The 18,440-nt window shown below is 40.6% G+C and overlaps 1 protein-coding gene across 5 annotated transcripts in view; it reads left to right on the forward strand.

Moving 5' to 3' along the window:
• The window catches only part of EDA (ectodysplasin A), a 491,324-nt gene that overhangs the window by 456,092 nt on the left and 16,792 nt on the right, over positions 1 to 18,440 (forward strand). For all 5 annotated transcript variants that reach the window (XM_058291372.2, XM_058291371.1, XM_058291375.1 and 2 more), the window contains exon 3: positions 16,076 to 16,099. In XM_058291372.2, coding sequence (XP_058147355.1) covers positions 16,076 to 16,099 — 24 coding nt within the window. The remainder of the gene's footprint in view (positions 1 to 16,075; positions 16,100 to 18,440) is intronic.

Below are 18,440 nucleotides of genomic sequence, written 5' to 3' on the forward strand. Positions count from 1 at the left end.
ATGCCTATATTTGGCAGGAGAGAGAAATGCAGACAGAGGAAGTGATTCACCCAAGGTCAGACAACAAATAAGTCATGGAACTATATCTCCAAGCAACTAGACCAGTTCTCCTCCCTCTATACTCAGTTTCCAAAGCAGTCAGAAATCTGGCTCTCTGAGTCCTCAGGCAAGACCTATTTTGTGGCTGTTTTGGCAGACATGTCAGGTAGCTATGTGGTGATGAAAAATGAAAGTGATGATTATAGCTGCTATCTATTGAGTGACCTATATGTGCCAGGCATTTTACTAAGTATTGTGCATTATCTCATTTAATCCTCCCAACATCCCTTTTGATGTAGATATCATTGCTCCAATATTTATAGATGGAGAAACTCACTCAGAAAGGTGACGTAACTTGCCCAAGGTTACATAGCTATTGAATGTTAAAACTAGACTTCAAACCCGTATCTGAAAGAATAACAAAGATTATGCTCTTTCCACAACCCCAGTATTTCTTAAACAGTGTAACCCAGAATGTTAATTCTACAAGAGATAGGTATTTCTCTAAAAGTTTCTGTAGCCAAAGGAGTTTGGGAAATGCCGTGTTTTATATTCCCCTCTTGGAGAGTCACATTGCCTATTATCATATTAAAAGATCTGAGAAGACTTCAGTGAAAAAATTTGTTTATTTTTCCTTAATCCTGTGTTTTCCAAACTTTTTTTTAACCAGGGAACTCTTTTTTTCCCCCAAGAATATCCATGAATATCACACAGGACCCTAATGCTCCCTAGAAACAGTTTGAAAAACACTACACTAGACCACACTTCATCTTCTCAATCACCTTTCCAATCCTCTTCAGAGATTGTTGCTTTTAGGCCTGGCTTTTTCATCCCAACCACTGATGTGACCAAAGACTGTTGCATAATACTTCCTTAGCAAGAGCACATAACTTGTTCACTTTGAAAACATCTTTGATAACATGGAGAAACCAAAGCTCATGGAACTTTAAGAAGAGACCATTAAGCTTCTGAAATATCAGCAGTTAGTGGGACTGTTTTAGTATTGCCTAAACCATAGTAATGTTTTTTAGTCTTTCCCAAACTAAGCCAGACCTGAGCCAGAAAAATTTCACAGCTGGTCATGACTTCAGTCATGGTTGTGGAGCCTGAAACCCCAGGGAGGAGCCCCTGCTGCCAGAGCTGGGGAGGAGAGCCTTGGATGAATAACACAAGACTTCTCAAATGAGAAATACCTTGGAGATTGGGATGGGATGGGATGGGATGGAAGGGAATCAACTTGCACAACCTTTTCTTGCCTGTCGGTTATGCTTAGAGCAGATGTTGGAACTATAATCTGGGCTGTGAATGTGAGCATGATTCTCATTTGAAATTCTCACTTTGCTATTCCTTGAAGCAAAGAACTCCAACCTTCTTCATATACATTGAGCTTGCCACATGTATTTGTGCATTCTCTCTGTTTGTGCATTCTGTTTACAATTCTAATGATGTGAGATAGAACATGAATAAATTGTTAAGGTGACATGAATTGAAGATACAGACTATGTTGAAGGTTGTTTTTAATTTTTAATGAAAACTTCCAGTCATATACCGCCAAGCCATTACCCTAATTTCCTCCTTATTGCTTCACTAACTGGTACTGAAGAAATGTTGGCGATGTACAACTCTCTGATTCAGCTCTCTACATAAAGGGAAGAAGACATGAAACTTAGGAGCCTACTACCTGTATAACCAAAGAACAAATGCAATTAAGTTAACCCTTGAGTATCTACATATGTGCAGAACTTTCAATTATTTAGTTTACTAAAAAACTCTAAATCAGTAGAATTATGCCCATTTTGCAAGTGGGCTATTTTTTTAACTCATTTGTCCTTTATTAATAAATATATAATTCATCCAAAGTGTACAATCAGTGGTATTTGCCATAATCACATAGTAGTACATTCATCGCTTCAATACTTTTTTAAAAATTTTATTTATTCATTTTTTAAAAAATTATTACATTCAAAAAATATGAGGTCCCCATTTACCCCCACCGCCCCCACCCCACCACTCCCCCCACAGTAACACTCTCCTCCATCATCATGACACATCCATTGCATCTGGTGAGTACATCTCTGGGCATCACTGCACCCCGTGGCCTGTGGTCCACATCATAGCCCACACTCTCCCACGTTCCATCCAGTGGGCCATGGGAGGACATACAATGTCCGGCAATTGTCCCTGCAGCACCACTCAGGACAACTCCAAGTCCCAAAAATGCCTCCACATCTCATCTCTTCCTCCCATTCCCTGCACCCAGCAGCCACCATGGCCACTTTTTCCACACCAATGCCACATTATCTCGATTATTAACCACAATAGTTCATGAATAGAATATCATTAAGTCCACTCTAATCCTTACTGTATTCCTCCTTCCTGTGGACCTTGGCTTGGTTGTGTCCATTCCACATCTATGTCAAGAGGGGGCTTAGATTCCACATGGATACTGGATGCAATCCTCCTGCTTTCAGTTGTAGGCACTCTAGGCTCCATGGTGTGGTGGTTGACATTCGTCAACTCCATGTTAGCTGAGTGGGGTAAGTCCAATAAATCAGAGTGTAGGAGCTGAAGTCTGTTGAGGCTCAGGGCCTGGCTATCATATGGTCAGACCAGAGATTCAGATCCCCTAGATATATCTTAAACCCCAGCACCAACTACAATTCCAGTAAAGTAGCATGAAAGGCTTGTGAAAAGATATCCCATCTGAGTCCAGCTCCATCATGTGGAAACACCATCTCCAAAGAAGGGCCAACTGACATGACAGTGAACTCCTTCTGCCATGACCATAGAACCTGTGGGTCTCTTTATCCCTCAAAAGAACCAATACCTGGGGTTGTATCTACTTTATCTGTCTCTGAGACTCTGCTCAGGTGTACATAAGGGCAATCCTTCTGACAACCTCCAGACTCTTTTTTAGAGACTCATAGCCATATAAACTCATTTGTCCTTTCCATTTCCCCCTTACTTTAGGCCAAACAGCATTTTTTTTTAATTTTTTTATTTTTTATTGAATTTGTAATAATATTACATTAAAAATATATATGTGAGGTCCCATTCAACCCCCCCCCCCACCCCCCCTCTCCCCCCCCCCCCCAACAACACTCGTTCCCATCATCATGACACATCCATTGGATTTGGTAAGTACATCTTTGGGCACCTCTGCACCTCATATACATTGGTTCACATCATGGCCCATACTCTCCATTTAACTCCTGTTATTATATGTAGACAGGGATATTCTTCTGGTCTGCGTTGAACCTTTAATTCAAGGTCATTTTCTAGTTATGTCATCAGCTGGTACTTGGTAGTGCTCCCTCGGTGCCAGGGAGGCTCATCCCCAGATGTCATGTCCCACGCTGGGGGGAAGGCATTGCATTTACATGCTGAGTTTGGCTTCAAGACTGGCCACATTTGAGTAACACGGAGGCTGTCAGGAGGGAAAAATGGGCTATTTTTGAGACTATTATTATTGTTATTCTTAGCATGACTGTGATTCAGGAGAAGGTACGGTAAACTTGGAATCAGAAGACTCTTGTTTCACATCCCAGCCATTTATTTATTCATTCATTCAATCATTCATTCATTCAAGATACATTCTATTGAGCACCTACTATAAAAGAAATGCTTTAGGTGCCGAAGATACAGGAGTTAACTATCTAATAAGTGAGATAATCACATAATCAGAAAATTAGAATTTTACAAGTGTAACAGTGTATTATGGAACCACAGAGGAACCGATGTCTGAGTTGAGTTGTAAAAAATGAGTAGTCTTTGAGAGAAGGAGGTGTCTGGAGTAAGGCATTGTGGGCAGAGGGAATGGCATGAAGAAAGGTACAGAGGCAAGAGGCATATGGAGAAGGTTGTGGAAAGACTGCATGCAGTTCAATGTTGTTTTTAAACTGGTAAGTATTTTATAAATATATTTTTTAACAAAAATAAATTTAATAGCCAGTTTTTAAATTAGGAAACTTTTTGTTTATTCTTTTTTTTCTATATATTAAACTTTATTTATAGAGAAGTTTTAGATTGCGTAAAAGTTACATTGAAAGAATAGAGGATCCCCACATACCCTGCCCCCTCCCCCTCCCACATTTCCCCCTGTCAGTAACATCTTACATCATTGTGGTACATTTGTTACACTTCATGAACAAACATTGAAGCATTGCTACTAACTGAGATCTGTAGTTTACTTTATGGTTTACACTTTTCATTGTACAGTTTTATAGGATTTGACAAAATGTTTAATGGCCTGTATCCATCATTGCAATATCATGCAGAACAATTCAAATGCCCTAAAAATGCTCTGTATACCACCTATTTTTTCCTCTCCCTCCCCACAGAACCTCTAGTAACCTCTGTCTTTACGTCAATGTTACAAGTTCTCCCATGACTAAAATAATAAGCCTACCACAGACCATAATTGTAATCCCACCTTATGTTTGTTCATCTTCAATCATGAGTATTCTACATTCCCACCAACAGTGGAAGAGTATTCCTATTCCTCCACTTACACTCCTACACTTGTAGTTGTCTTTCTTTAAATAGTTGTCAGTCTAGTAAGGGTAAGATGGTATCTTATTGTAGTTTTGATTAGCATTTCCCTGATAGCTAGTGATGTTGAGCATCTATTCATGTGCATGTTAGCCTTTTTGGAAAAGTGTCTAACTCTTTTGCCCATTTTTCAAATTGGTCATTTGACTTTTGATTATTGAGATGTAAAGTTTCTTTATATATGCTGGATATTAGATGCTTATCAATTATGCGGTTCCCAAATATTTTGTCCTATTAAGTAGGCTGCTTTTCCACTTTTATGACAAACTCCTTTAAAGCACAACAGGTTTTAATTTTGAGGTGGTCCCATTTATCTTTTATCTTCCATTGCTCGTGCTTTGGGTGTAAAATTTATGAACCCATTTTCTACTACAGGATCTCATAGATGCTTCCCTACATTATCTTCTAGGAGCTTTATGGTCTTGGCTCTTATATTTAGGTCCTTAATCTATCTTGAGTTAATTTTTGTATAAGGTGTGAGATGGTGATCCTCTTTCCTTCTTTTGGATATGGATATCCAGTTCTCCCAGCACCATTTGTTGAAAAAACTATTCTGTGCCAGTTAAGTGGGCTTGATGGCCTTGTCAAATATCAGTTGGCCAATATGCATGGATCTGTTTCTGAACTCTCAGTTCAGTTCCTTTGGTCAGTATGTCTACCTTTGTGCCAATATCATGCGGTTTTGACCATTGTAGCTTTGTAGTATGCTTTAGTTGTACTATTTTTATATACTTTAGGCTATCATGCCTAGCATGATTCCTTCAATTTTGTTTTCTTTTTCAAGGTGTTTTTGGCTATTGGGGCCCCTTACCCTTCCAAATAAACTTCATAATTGGCTTTTCCAGTTCTATTAAAAAAATACTGTTGGAACTTTTATGAGAATTGCTTTGAATCTGTAAATCGATTTTGGTAAGATAGACATCTTAATGATATTTAGTCTTCCAGTCCATGAACATGGAATATTCTTCCATTTATTTAGGTCTTCTTTGATTTCCTTTAGCAATGCCATGTAGTTTTCTATATACAAGTCCTTTACATCCTTAGTTAGGTTTATTACTAGATATTTGATTCTTTTAGTTGCTTTTTTTTTTTTTTTGGTATTGTTTTTTTTTAATTATTTATTTATTTTTTTTTAAATTACATTATGAAAAATATGAGGTCCCATTCAACCCCACCGCCCCCGCCCCCCACTCCCCCCACAGCAACACTCTCTCCCATCATCATGACACATCCATTGCACCTGGTAAGTTCATCTCTGAGCATCACTGCACCCCATAGTCAATGGTCCACATCATAGCCCAGACTCTCTCACGTTCCATCCAGTGGGCCCTGGGGGGATCTATAATATCCCGTAATTGTCCATGAAGCACTATCCAGGACAACTCCACGTCCCGAAAACGCCTCCACATCTCATCTCTTCCTCCCATTCCCCACACCCAGCAGCCACCATGGCTACCGTTCCCACACCCATTCCACATTTTCTCTGTGGACATTGGATTGGTTGTGTCCATTGCACATCTATGTCAAGTGAGGGCTTAGATTCCATATGGGTACTGGATGCACTCCTCCCGCTTCCAGTTATAGACACTCTAGGCTCCATGTTGTGGTGGTTGACCTTCTTCAACTCCATGTTAGCTGAGTGGAGTAAGTCCAATAAATCAAAGTGTAGGAGCTGAAGTCTGTTGAGGCTCTGGGCCTGGGTGTCACATTATCAGTCCAGAGATTCAAATCCCCTACATATATCTTAAACCCAGCACCGACTACAATTCCAATAAAGTAGCATGCAAGTCTTGTGAAAAGAGATCCCCTCTGAGTCCAATTCCATCACGCAGAAACACCAGCTCCAAAGAAGGGCTATCTGTCATGGCAGTGAACCCCTTCTGCCATGACCATAGAACCCGTGGGTCTCTTTATCCCTCAAAAGAGCCAATACCTGGGGTTGTATCTACCTTATCTGTCTCTTAGACTCTGTTCAGTTGTACATAGGGGTATTCCTTCTGACAACCTCCAGACTCTTTTTTAGAGACTCACAGCCTTATAATCTCATTTCTCCTTTCCATTTCCCCCTTACATTAGGTCAAACAGCTTCCCGAAGTCATGTCATTATATGTAGACAGGTATATTCTGCTGTTCCGCATTGAATCTTTAATTCAAGGTCATTTTCTAGTTGCTTCTTCAGCTGGTATGTGGTAGTGATCCCTCAGTGCCAGGGAGGCTCATCCCCGGGTGTCATGTCCCACGCTGGGGGGAATGCATCGCATCTACACGCTGAGTTTGGCTGTGAGAGTGGCCACATTTGAGTAACATGCAGGCTGTCAGGAGGAAACCCCCAGGCACAATGCTACTCTAGACCTTGTTCTTATTGCAGGTGTATAGGCTCAAAAGTGTAACCATTAGTATCACGAGCCCACTGTTGGGCCCTCCTTCCTTCCTGGTTTTTGCCGTTGCACCTGGAGGATTGCCGCTGCTCTCCCAGGGCCCACAACAGTGACCCCCCGGCCAGGAGCCCAGTACCCCCCCAGCTGTTGTTTTTGTTTCCACTATGGGTATATATAGACATTACCATATACCCTGGGCATATGCCCTGTATAACTCCCTGTCAACCATATATATCCTGTCAATAACATCCCATATCAGTATTCCTCCGCTGCCATTGTTGAACCACTCTGTGATCCAAAACTTCCCGTAAAGTGAATCCCAACATAATGTCAGCTTCAGAAGAGTCTTAGATCACCGAAATTCATATATACAATATACAGTATTTCCCCAGATCCACCATAAAACCTTTTCCCTTGCACAGCAATAATCTTTTAACTTATTCATATCATATTTCCTGAAACTGATGTACAGATTCCAACACTATAGTTTTCAAACAAGGTGACATTTGTGCTTACTATGTGGTCCATATTTTAGGCTGTACAGTTTTCTAAATTTTTTAGTTATCCTATGTTTTGTCTTATGGTTTTCATTATTAGTCTGTCGTCCCCTATATGTTTTTTGTGTAATATTAGCTGTTTTATATTCATCCTCGTGTACTCTCACATAACTCCTCTTTTTCCCCCTTATTTACCTTTGTTCCATCCATTCCACATCCATTTTCCCCTCCCCTTAGGGCCCACAACGCCTGCCAATCTAATACCCTGGGAGCTGTCCTTTCTCACGAGAGATACAGTTCTCTCTATTCAACGGCATTAGTCTTCCCCAGGATATGGGTCCACCCCACCCAATGGTAGAACCCACCTTGGCAAAATGAGCCTTCAGCTATTCCCTCCGGAGTCCGTCACGCATCAGACCATACCCCCTGAGCATCCTAACCAGGTAACCCTCCTACTTATACTTTGATACGTTTTACTCAACATTTAGTTCTCAACGAACTTCTGACACTCTCCCATATTCGTATGTTGCCCCTCCCTCCCACCTATTTCTTGGACAATATTACCCCTCTTCCCATCCCCAGCCCCCCTCAAACCCAGAAAACCCCACCCAAAGGTAACCCCTTGCCCCCATTTTGTCCCTTCTTTGTGCTCATACTTACCGCCAGCTCATCACAGATTCCACCCCTGCAGACATTAACTCACATCCTTCCTCCACCCCCCGATTTCCTGTAAGCCACTTTTCCAGACTCTAGCTCTCTGAGGCAGTTATTTAGTTGCTATTGTAAATGGAATTTTTTTTCTTGATTTCCTCCTCAGATATCTCATTATTAGTGTACAGAAACACTACTGACTTTTTGCATGTTGATCTTATATCCCACCACTTTACTGAACTCATTTATTTATCAACTCAAGAAACTTTGTGAAAGAGTCGGGAGGTCATCATAGGGGTCATGTTTATGCACACCTCAGCAGGGTACCAGAACAACCAAGGTAGATGGAAACCCAGGTGCTGGTCATCCTGAGGGCTGCAGAGACCCACAGGTTCTATGGTCATGGAAGATAGCTTTGGAGTTCAGGCCATGTCAGTTAACCCTACTTTGGAGTTTGTTTCCTGAGTGTAATGGAGTTGGACTCAGGTATGACCTTTCTATACATGCCTCTTCTGTTACTTTTACCAGACCTGTGGTTGGCGTTTGGGTTGGTGTATACTCAGGAGACCTGAATCTCCAGACTGTCCATGTGACGGCCAGCCCTGGACCTCAGCAGACTTGCAGCTCCTGCCCTCTGGTTTGTTGGACTTACCTGGCCAACTGACAGGGAGGTGAAGAGGGTCAACCACCACACCAGGGAGCCAAGAGTGCCTACAGCCGCAAGCAGGAGAATTGCATCCATCATCCATGTGGAATCTAAGCCCCCTCTTGCTGTAGAGGGAGACTGGATATAACCATCCCAGGGTCCACAGGATGGAGGAATAGAGTATGGATTAGAGTGGACTTACTGGTGTCTGCTGGGGAACTATTGTGATTAGTAAGGGATGAAATTGTAGTAGTGATGTGGAGAGGGTGGTCACAGTGGCTGCTGATGGTAGGGAGATGGAAGAAGAGATATGGTGTGGGGGCATTTTCAGGATTTGGAATTGTCCTGGGTGGTGCTGCAGGGATGGATACTGGACATTGTGCATCCTGCCATGGCCCACTGGGTGGACTGGAGGAGAGTGTGGACTACAATGTGGACCACTGTCCACGTGGTGCAGTGGTGCCCCAGAATGTATTCGCCAGGTGCAGTGGATTGCTGCAATGATGGAAGAAGTTGTTGATGTGGGAGGGGTCGGGTGGGTGAGGTGGAGGGTATATGGGTATCTCATATACTTTGAATGTAATATTAAAAGAAAATGAAGAAAAAAAGAAAAAGAAAAAAAAAAGCTTTGTAGATGTTTCAGGACTTTCTATGTATAGGATCATGTCATCTACAAATAGTGAAAGTTTTTCTTCTTCCTTTCCAATTTGGATGTCTATTTCCTTTTCTTGCCTAATTGCTCAAGCAAGTACTTCTGATACAAAGTTAAATAAGAATGGTGACAAAGGGCATCCTTGTCTTGTTCCAAATGTTAGAGGGAAAGCCTTTAGCATTTCACCATTGCATATGATGTTAGCTGTGGGTTTTTTATATATGCTCTTTATCATGTTGAGGAAATTTCCTTCTGTTCCTATCTTTCAAAGTGTTTTTATCAATAAAGGATGCTGTATTTTGTCATGCCTTTCCCGCATTGATAGAAAAGATCATGCATGTTTTTTTCCTTTGATCTATTACTGTGCTTTATTATATTGATTGATTTTCTTATGTTGAACCATCCTTGCATACCTGGGATAAAACCCACTTGGTCATTGTGTATAATTCATTTGATTTTTTTTCTGACTCAATTAGCAAGTTTTTTGGTGAGGAATTTTGCATCTAAGTTCATTAAAGAGATTAGTCTGTAGTTTTCTTGTAGCATATTTATGTGGCTTTGATATTAGAGTGATGTTGGCATTATAGAATGAGTTAGGTTCCCTTCTCTTCAATATTTTGGAAGAGTTTATGCAGGATTGGTATTAGTTCTTTCCAGAATGATTGCTAGAATTCACCTGTGAAGCCATCTGGTCCTGGACTTTCATGGTTGGGAGGTTTTTGATGAATAACTCAATCTCACTACAGAACATGCAGAATAATTCCAATGCCCTAAAACTGCCCCATGTTGCAGCTATTCTTCCCTCCCCCACCCCCTCCCTTTAGAACCTCTGGTAACCACTCAAAGCACCCCAAAAAGCAGTAAGTATCTACATCTACAACTGCAAGCTAAAATAGTTCCTTCCATCTGCCCCATAAGATCTAAGCCCCCTCTCAACCTGAAGCAGAAAGGGTATCACCATCCCAAAGTCCTCAAGATTAAATGAACAGACATAAGGGGGGGAAGGCAAACATGGCCCAAAGTAGACTTACTAATATTATTGTAATGGTAGAACTTGTAACACTGACATAAAGAGAGTAGTTACCAGAGGTTTTGATAACCTTGTGTTCTTAGTATCAAATAGACTAACCACCTGCCCACATTGATCAAAACATGTTAGATTTCAGTTTTATTCCTATCAAAGCAGTCGCTGGGACTGCATGGCTGTCTGCCCCACTCTGATACATTTGTGATTTTTGCCTGCAGAAAGCCTGATGTTTATAAATAGAGGGAATTGGGATTATATAGAAATGTAGCTTGTTACCATAGAAGCATGCATGTGATAGCAGTAGTACTCTTGAGGCAATATGAAGATGGATCAAAATCATAAAGAGAAAATAAATTAATATATCCAAAAGATTATAGAACTCAGCTGGGATAGGAATGCTATTTTCTCTGGGACAGGATGCTCCCTTCTAGAATAGGATAGCTCAAGCTCCCTGACATTTTCTCTCCAAAGGCTGAAAAGCTATAACGCAACCTTAAGTGAAAGCAATGTTCATGGTAGATATAGAGCCAAGTGGTCCATGATGAGGCTCATGGGAATTATTTACTGGCAATGGTGAGCAATGTTATAACAATAAGGAACCTGTGCTGCTAAGATGATATACTTAGCACTTGTGGGAAATGTCTCAAAACAATCTAATAACAATCTTGTCTATAATTTTCTACCCTTATTTTTTCCCAAGGGGAATGCTTGTTGAAAGCCCTTTTATGACACAAGATGAAGTGGCAGAAAAGAATTTGAACTCCGGCTGCCCTCATCACTCTTCTCGGCATGGCCATTTTGGGAAAAAAATTACGATTTTTAGCTCCCCTGCCTCACACTGTATACCAAAACCTATACCAGATGAATTATAGATTTAAGTATAAAAAAATGAAACCATAAATGAACCTAGAAAAAAATATAAAGGGGCCACTATACAATATTACAATTAGGGAAACAGATGTGGCTCAAGCAGCTGGGCTCCCATCTACAATATAGGAGGTTCAGGGTTCGATGTCCAGGGTGTCCTGATGAAGGCAAGCTGGCCTGCACAGCAAGCTGGCCCATATGGAGTACCGGCCCACATGGGAGTACCGTCCTGCACAGGAGTTCTGACTGACACAGAGAGCTGCACAGCAAGATGATGCAACAAAAAAGAGACACAGAGGAGTGACAATAAGAGACAGAAGAGGGAGCTGAGGTGGTGCAAGAGAATGATCACCTCTCTACCACTCTGGAAGGTCCCAGGATTATTTCTCGGGGCCGCCTAATGGGAATACAAACAGACACAGAAGAACACACAGCTAATAGACACAGAGAGCAGATAACGGGGGGTTAAATAAATAAATAAATACATTTTTTAAAAAAATTACAATTAGAGAGGGCCTAAATAAGCATGACAACTGAAGGCAGTGACTACAAAGGAAAAAATTGTTAGGTTTACCTACATACAAGGGTAGACTTTTACACCTTTTGAGCTAGCAATACCATCTCTAATGACTGAGCCAAAGAAAATTTTTGAACACACGTATAAAGGTGTATATATGTAAAAACATTAACTATATCACTGATTATAATAGGGAAAAATTAGAAATAACGTGAATGCCTATGAGAGATAATTAAATGCTGGTATATCCATATTAAAATGATAATGTAGAAATGTTGCTATAGACATGCAAAGAAGTTATCAAACATTTTTATAAAATTTCATTGAAGTATATCATTCATACATGAACATACATAAACAATAAGTGTAGTAAAAGTTGAGAACTTACAAAGCAAATATGCATATCATCATACATGGCTCCCTTACATCACCCCACCACCATCTCATATTGTTGTGAAACATTTGTTACAAACTATGAAAGAGCATCATCAAAATATTACTACTAACTATATCTCATATCTTACATTTGGTGTATTTCCCCACAACCCATCCAATTATTAACACCCTGTGTTAGTAGTATATATTTGTTATAGTTCATGAGAGAACATTCTCATGTTTGTCCTGTTAACCACAGTCCATCTTCCACCACTGGATTCCCCGTATTATACAGTCCCATGCTTTGTACAATCCATTCAACATGTACACTCAGTGGCTCTCATTTTCCTCACAGAGTTGTGCTATCATCACCTAAGTCAATTTTAGAATGTTTTTATTATTCCACAAGGAAAAATCCCATATCCCCTTATATCCCCCTGTAACAGTTTGATATTACTGATGAATTCCAAAAAGAAATACTGGATTTTGTTTGTAAACTGGTCTTTTCCTCTGGGCGTTTTAGAGTGTATTGGATTCAGAGGTTTTACTTGATTAAATAATGATTAAGGTTTTAATTGGGCCACATCAGTAGGATGTTGAGGTGGGTGGGAACTCGCAGAGAAGGGAAGTTGGAGTTTTGAGCTGGAGTCCCAGGAAGTAAGCACACAGAGGAGCTTGGTCGTGAGGAAAAAGAGAAGTCCCCCGGGAGAGAAACAAACCATTCACCTAATAGTCTACAGCTGGCCTTGTGGAGCAAACAGAGCAACTGAGCCTGGAAAGAGGCAAGCCCCAGGATGAGAGGAACCCAGGAAGCCTAAATCCTTACAGATGTTGGCAGCCATCTTGCTGCCAATGTGGCAATAGATTTTGGTGAGGGAGGTAACTGGTGCTTTATGTCCTGGTAACCGTAAGCTTCTACCCCAAATAAATACCCTTTATAAAACCAACCGATTTCTGGTATTTTGGATCAGCACCCCTTTGGCTGACTAATACACCCCCTATTGTTGTTCCTTAGAATTGATATAATATTCTCTTTGCCATTGCTGCAAAAATACTAGTGTTACTGTTAACTATTGTCCATAAGTTTCAATAGTTGTAATTTTCTCCTGTATCACCCTATTCTTAACACTTTCAAACAACATTTTAATTTTGATCCTATTTTGTAAAAATAGATATTTATGTGAATAGAACATTTCTATAATATCTGTGCATAAAAATGTTAATAGTGGTTATTTCTTGGTAGTTTAATAAGTTATTTTTTCATTTATGCTCCTCTTTTTTAGGTGTATATGTCTGCTTGAATGCATGTATATATGTATGTATGTTCAGTGAATAGATATTTCTGGTATAATAATAGTAGTTTAAAACATTTTTAAAAACTTCCCTTTACCTTCTTTTCACTCACAGATTTATGTCAGATTCCTTCAGGAAGGTTTTTTTCCTTCAGCAAGCCAGTATAATTCCTAAAGTCTCCCCACCACCACCACCACCACCTCTTTAGTATCTTCCTATCCAATTGTAAGTTCTTCAAGGATCTGTTTTGTAATGTTTCAGTTTTTACTGTGTCACTGTCCTTAGGCATACTCCGTAAGGATTGGTATTGGTCTGATTTCCTCAATATCTGCTTTGAAATCTGATTTAACAATGTTAAATATTTCTTTTATTAGAGCAGTTGTGGGTTTACAGAGCAACCATGCCTAAAATACAGGATTCCCATATACCACCTCTCCACCAACACCTTGCATTGGTGTGGAACATTTGTTACAACTGATGAAAGCACATTTTTATAATTATACTATTAACTATGGTCCATGGTTTAACTTAGGGTTCACTGTGTAGTGTACTTCCATGGATTTTTTTAAAATTTTATTTCGTTACCATATATACAATTTAACATTTCCCCTTTTAACCACATTCAGATATATATTTCAGTGATGTTAACTGCATACACAATGTTGTGCTACATTACCACCATCTATTACCAAAGCATTTCCTTCATTCTGAATAGGAACCCTGTACATTGTAAGCCTTAACTTCCCATTCCCTATCCTCACTTCATTCCCTGGTAACCTTTGTTCTACGTTCTGATTCTATGAGTGCAATGCTAACCTTTTAACCAGCTTAAATGGGCAGAAATTTGGCCAGGGCTAACACAACTTGGCTTTAAGGGCCGGCTGGTCCTATATAAAACTTTCCCCAAATATCTTTCCTTTTTTTTTTTAAGATTTATTTATTTATTTAGTCCCCGACCCCCCCACCCCGGTTGTCTGTTCTCGGTGTCTATTTGCTGCGTCTTGTTTCTTTGTCCGCTTCTGTTGTCGTCAGCCGCACGGGAAGTGTGGGCGGCGCCATTCCTGGGCAGGCTGCACTTTATTTTCACGCTGGGCGGCTCTCCTCACGGGCGCACTCCTTGGGGGACACCCTTGCGTGGCACGGCACTCCTTGCGCGCATCAGCACTGCACATGGGCCAGCTCCACACGGGTCAAGGAGGCCCAGGGTTTGAACCACGGACCTCCCATGTGGTAGACGGACGCCCTAACCACTGGGCCAAGTCCGTTTCCCCAAATATCTTTCTTATTCAAGGTGGAAGCCCTTCTCAGGTTGCGTTACTGCCTCTTAGTAATATCTGTGTAGGTATACTTCCTTGCCAGAGCCTCCAGGCATGTTCTCAAGGTCCCTTAATACTATTAACAAACATAAAGGATAGGCAGCAAAGAAAAAAGTGAAAAGAGTAGGAGAACTAGAAAGAAGGGGGAGAAAGGAGTATAAAAGAATGGAGATATCATGACCTTAAGTGCAGCAAGTTGCTAAACCCAACCTAAAACATTCCCTGCACCTCATTAGTACCTACTGTTGCACGTGAAATTACTTTGCCAGGGAAAGCCTACCCAGGCACCAGTTTTTTCAGAGGCCTGTGCAAGCTCTGGTGGCTATACTGGCAACCCTCCAGGTTGGAGACTTTACTGACTTCTGATAGATCCTTCTCTTATAAAGATCAGGTTGTTGCAAGGATCAGATGAGATAATAGATGCAAATATCTTTTATAAACTATAAAATAATATACAAATGGCTTATATTTCTTTTAATCTCCTAAGAGCACTTACAGTGGTTTAATGTTATACAATAGTACCATCACGTGAGTTTGAAACATATTTTAAATACCTGCATCTAAAGAAGGCAAATCCATCTACAGAATGAAAAGAATTGAGTCCCAGAGGTAGGGAAGGGGGAGACTGTCTGGGAAACACCTAAACTGTGTATGTCTGGGGAGTGGTTGTCACATAACTATCTTAGAAAAGACTTGGGTTTTCTGAATGCCCTCAGTTGATTGGGATTGTTTTTCTTAAAAGTAATTACCCCCCAAAACGCTTGTGATTTCACTCTCATTGAAACTGTTGACACTTCTTTTAAAAGTGTCACTTATGCTAAATTACAATGGGAATACATGTGGCTCCAACCCAAATGTATTATGGTTGAACTGTTTTAATGACTACAAATTAAATCATGATATGGAAGTGACTAAAAAGTAAACATCCACTGCTCTGCTCCTTCCACAAAAACAAACCTTTTTCCTTCCAGCTTAAATGCATGAGACTTCATATCAGTTCGTCACCTGAACTCATGACTCTTCAACTTCAGGACTTGCAGAATTAATGGAATGCCGTCCTAAGGTTGTTGAGTTCTGCGTTTCTGGGCATTTCATCTCTATGGAGATGTACCCACTCCTCATGCTGAAGACAGAGCCTGAATACCTCAACTTGAGGGCTCCCTCACATTTACAGTGCCTCGGGGGACCCTCCTAAAGACTGTCTTATAGAGTAAGCATTTTCTGTGACTTTTCAGTGACTGAATTTTTATTTTCTTTTTTTAATAGGTCCAGTTAAAAACAAGAAAAAGGGTAAGTTAAGCTCCTCTTTTTATAAAATCTCTGCAGATGTACCCTATCATGTATTTTCTAAACTTAGAAGGCAATATCAAAGCAGTAGCGTTTTTATACTATTTTCTTTCAGCATTGGTTGTCCATTATTTTATTCAATCACATGGGCGCTTCTTGAAATATTGTAGCTTCCGAGGAACAAGAGGAAATAGAAGTTGTTCTTCAGAGGTGATCCAGGAAAAATGCAATTGCTTCTCTAGCAACATATAAAAATTATTTCTGATTTTCTTTCTTGCTCCCTCATCTGTGCAATCCATTTTATACCTCTTTCCTTCCTTCTTCCTTATTCTTTCCCCTTCTGTATTAGTCAGGGTTCTCTAGGGAAACAGAATCAACAAGAGATGCCCGTCGTAAGAGATTTTATCAGAGTCTCTCATGTCACCGTGGGGATGCACAAGTCCTGGTTCCACAGGCAGGCTACAACTAGAGGCTCCAATGAAAGTCCAGTGAAATTTCTTGAGGAGTTATGGGAGACATTTGCTATCCAAAGATGAGCTGGGAAATTCTGACCTAATGCTGGAATCACTTCCCCTTTTAAGGCATTCAACTGACTGAATAAAGCATCACTCACTGCTGATGGCAATCTCCTTGATTGATATAGTTGTGATCAGCTATCTATGATTTACCACTGCAATCAAGTCAATGGTGACTAAAGTCCATAAATGCCCTTGTATTACAGTTAGCCCAGTGCTTACTTGACCAAACAACTGGGTACAATTACCTGGCTGACTTGACACATTAGCCTAATCATCACACCTTCACTTATATTTTGTCCATTTTTCTCTCTTTTATCAAATTGGTGATCAGGTGTGAATGGAGTCCTGAGATAGCTTGTAGGGACTATGTGTACTTTCTCCTAAGAGAAGCTCATACCCAATTTCTTGGCCTAAAAAGCTATCCCTATTCTATTTCCCAAATGGTCAGGAAAGATATTTCTTGCTTGAGGGTTTCAATATCATTTTCTCTATGATGGAACAGGTAGACTTAAGTGTTACCCAGATCTTTTAGATTTTCAAAAGAGGAGCTTCTAACTGGGCAGTTCCATCATGTCATGCCATTTTTGGGTCAGTAAGTTCCCAGTGCACTTGCAATGGAACTGGTTTTTTTTTTTTTTTTTTTTTTTTAGATTTATTTATTTATTTAATTTCCCCCCCTCCCCTGGTTGTCTGTTCTTGGTGTCTATCTGCTGCATCTTGTTTCTTTGTCCGCTTCTGTTGTCAGCGGCACGGGAAGTGTGGGCGGCGCCATTCCTGGGCAGGCTGCTCTTTCTTTTCACGCTGGGCGGCTTTCCTCACGGGCGCACTCCTTGCGCGTGGGGCTCCCCCACGCGGGGGACGGAACTGGTTTATATTTCTGCTATGAGTGCTTGAAGAAGAGAATCCAAAGACAGAACATGCTCCAAAGACAGGATTAAGCAATATGGTCTACTCCTTAGGACCAAAAGAACCAACTATGAAACCAATTTAACTACCTATTTGTTTCTGGCTTCTGACCTGGGAGAAAGGTAAAGTGTAACTAATGATTTTTATGAAAATACTTTAAATGAAATGATCCTGTCTAAGATTTCTGGAGCTTTACATAGTAGATTAGCAGTGCCAGACTAGTCCAAAGATACTGGCTTAAGCTCTACCTGCCACTTCTCTGAGCACTAGAGTACTCTGGCTGCTTGAGGTGACATGGTCCAAATGGAAAATCTGTGTCCCTGGTGTAAATAAGGTGAGGGATGGCCTAAATTCCTGAGGGCCTGAGCTGAGCAAGTTTGGAAAACAGCCAGAGAGCTAGAGTCAGTGAGAAAACCTTTCCACTGGGGTCTGGGCATTCACCGCCAAGATATTCTGTCTCTTAAGAAAGTAGATTTTATTTTCAAGCATATAGTTATTAACTTATGTCACATCCCTTTAAGACAGAAAGTATAACAAACCTAGAATGTTCACGTGGCTTCGACAAGAACACCCCCTCTGCTCCTGACACAAGCCCAGGGATGACTTTGCTTCCTAAAGAGTGCAGTAGAGAGAACTTTCTATTTACAGTTGTCACTCACTTATTCACCAGGGAATAGGTATCTTATATTTGTCAAGCATTAGAGATATAGAAATGAAGAAAAATGTTCCCTGTCATCAAAAATCTCCCAGTGTAGTTGGACTCAGAGAACAGCACACAATTATAGTCTAGCATGAAAAAGGCTAGGACTGAAGCAGGAAGAGGGTGCTGTGGGAACCCAAAAAGGGGCAAATCATTCTCCCTAGGGGAAGTGAGGGAACACATCAGAGAGAAAGCAGTGTTTGACCTGGACTTCGCAGGA

The sequence above is a fragment of the Dasypus novemcinctus genome, chromosome X, assembly GCF_030445035.2.
Source record: "Dasypus novemcinctus isolate mDasNov1 chromosome X, mDasNov1.1.hap2, whole genome shotgun sequence".
NCBI classification, from domain to species: Eukaryota; Metazoa; Chordata; class Mammalia; order Cingulata; family Dasypodidae; genus Dasypus; species Dasypus novemcinctus.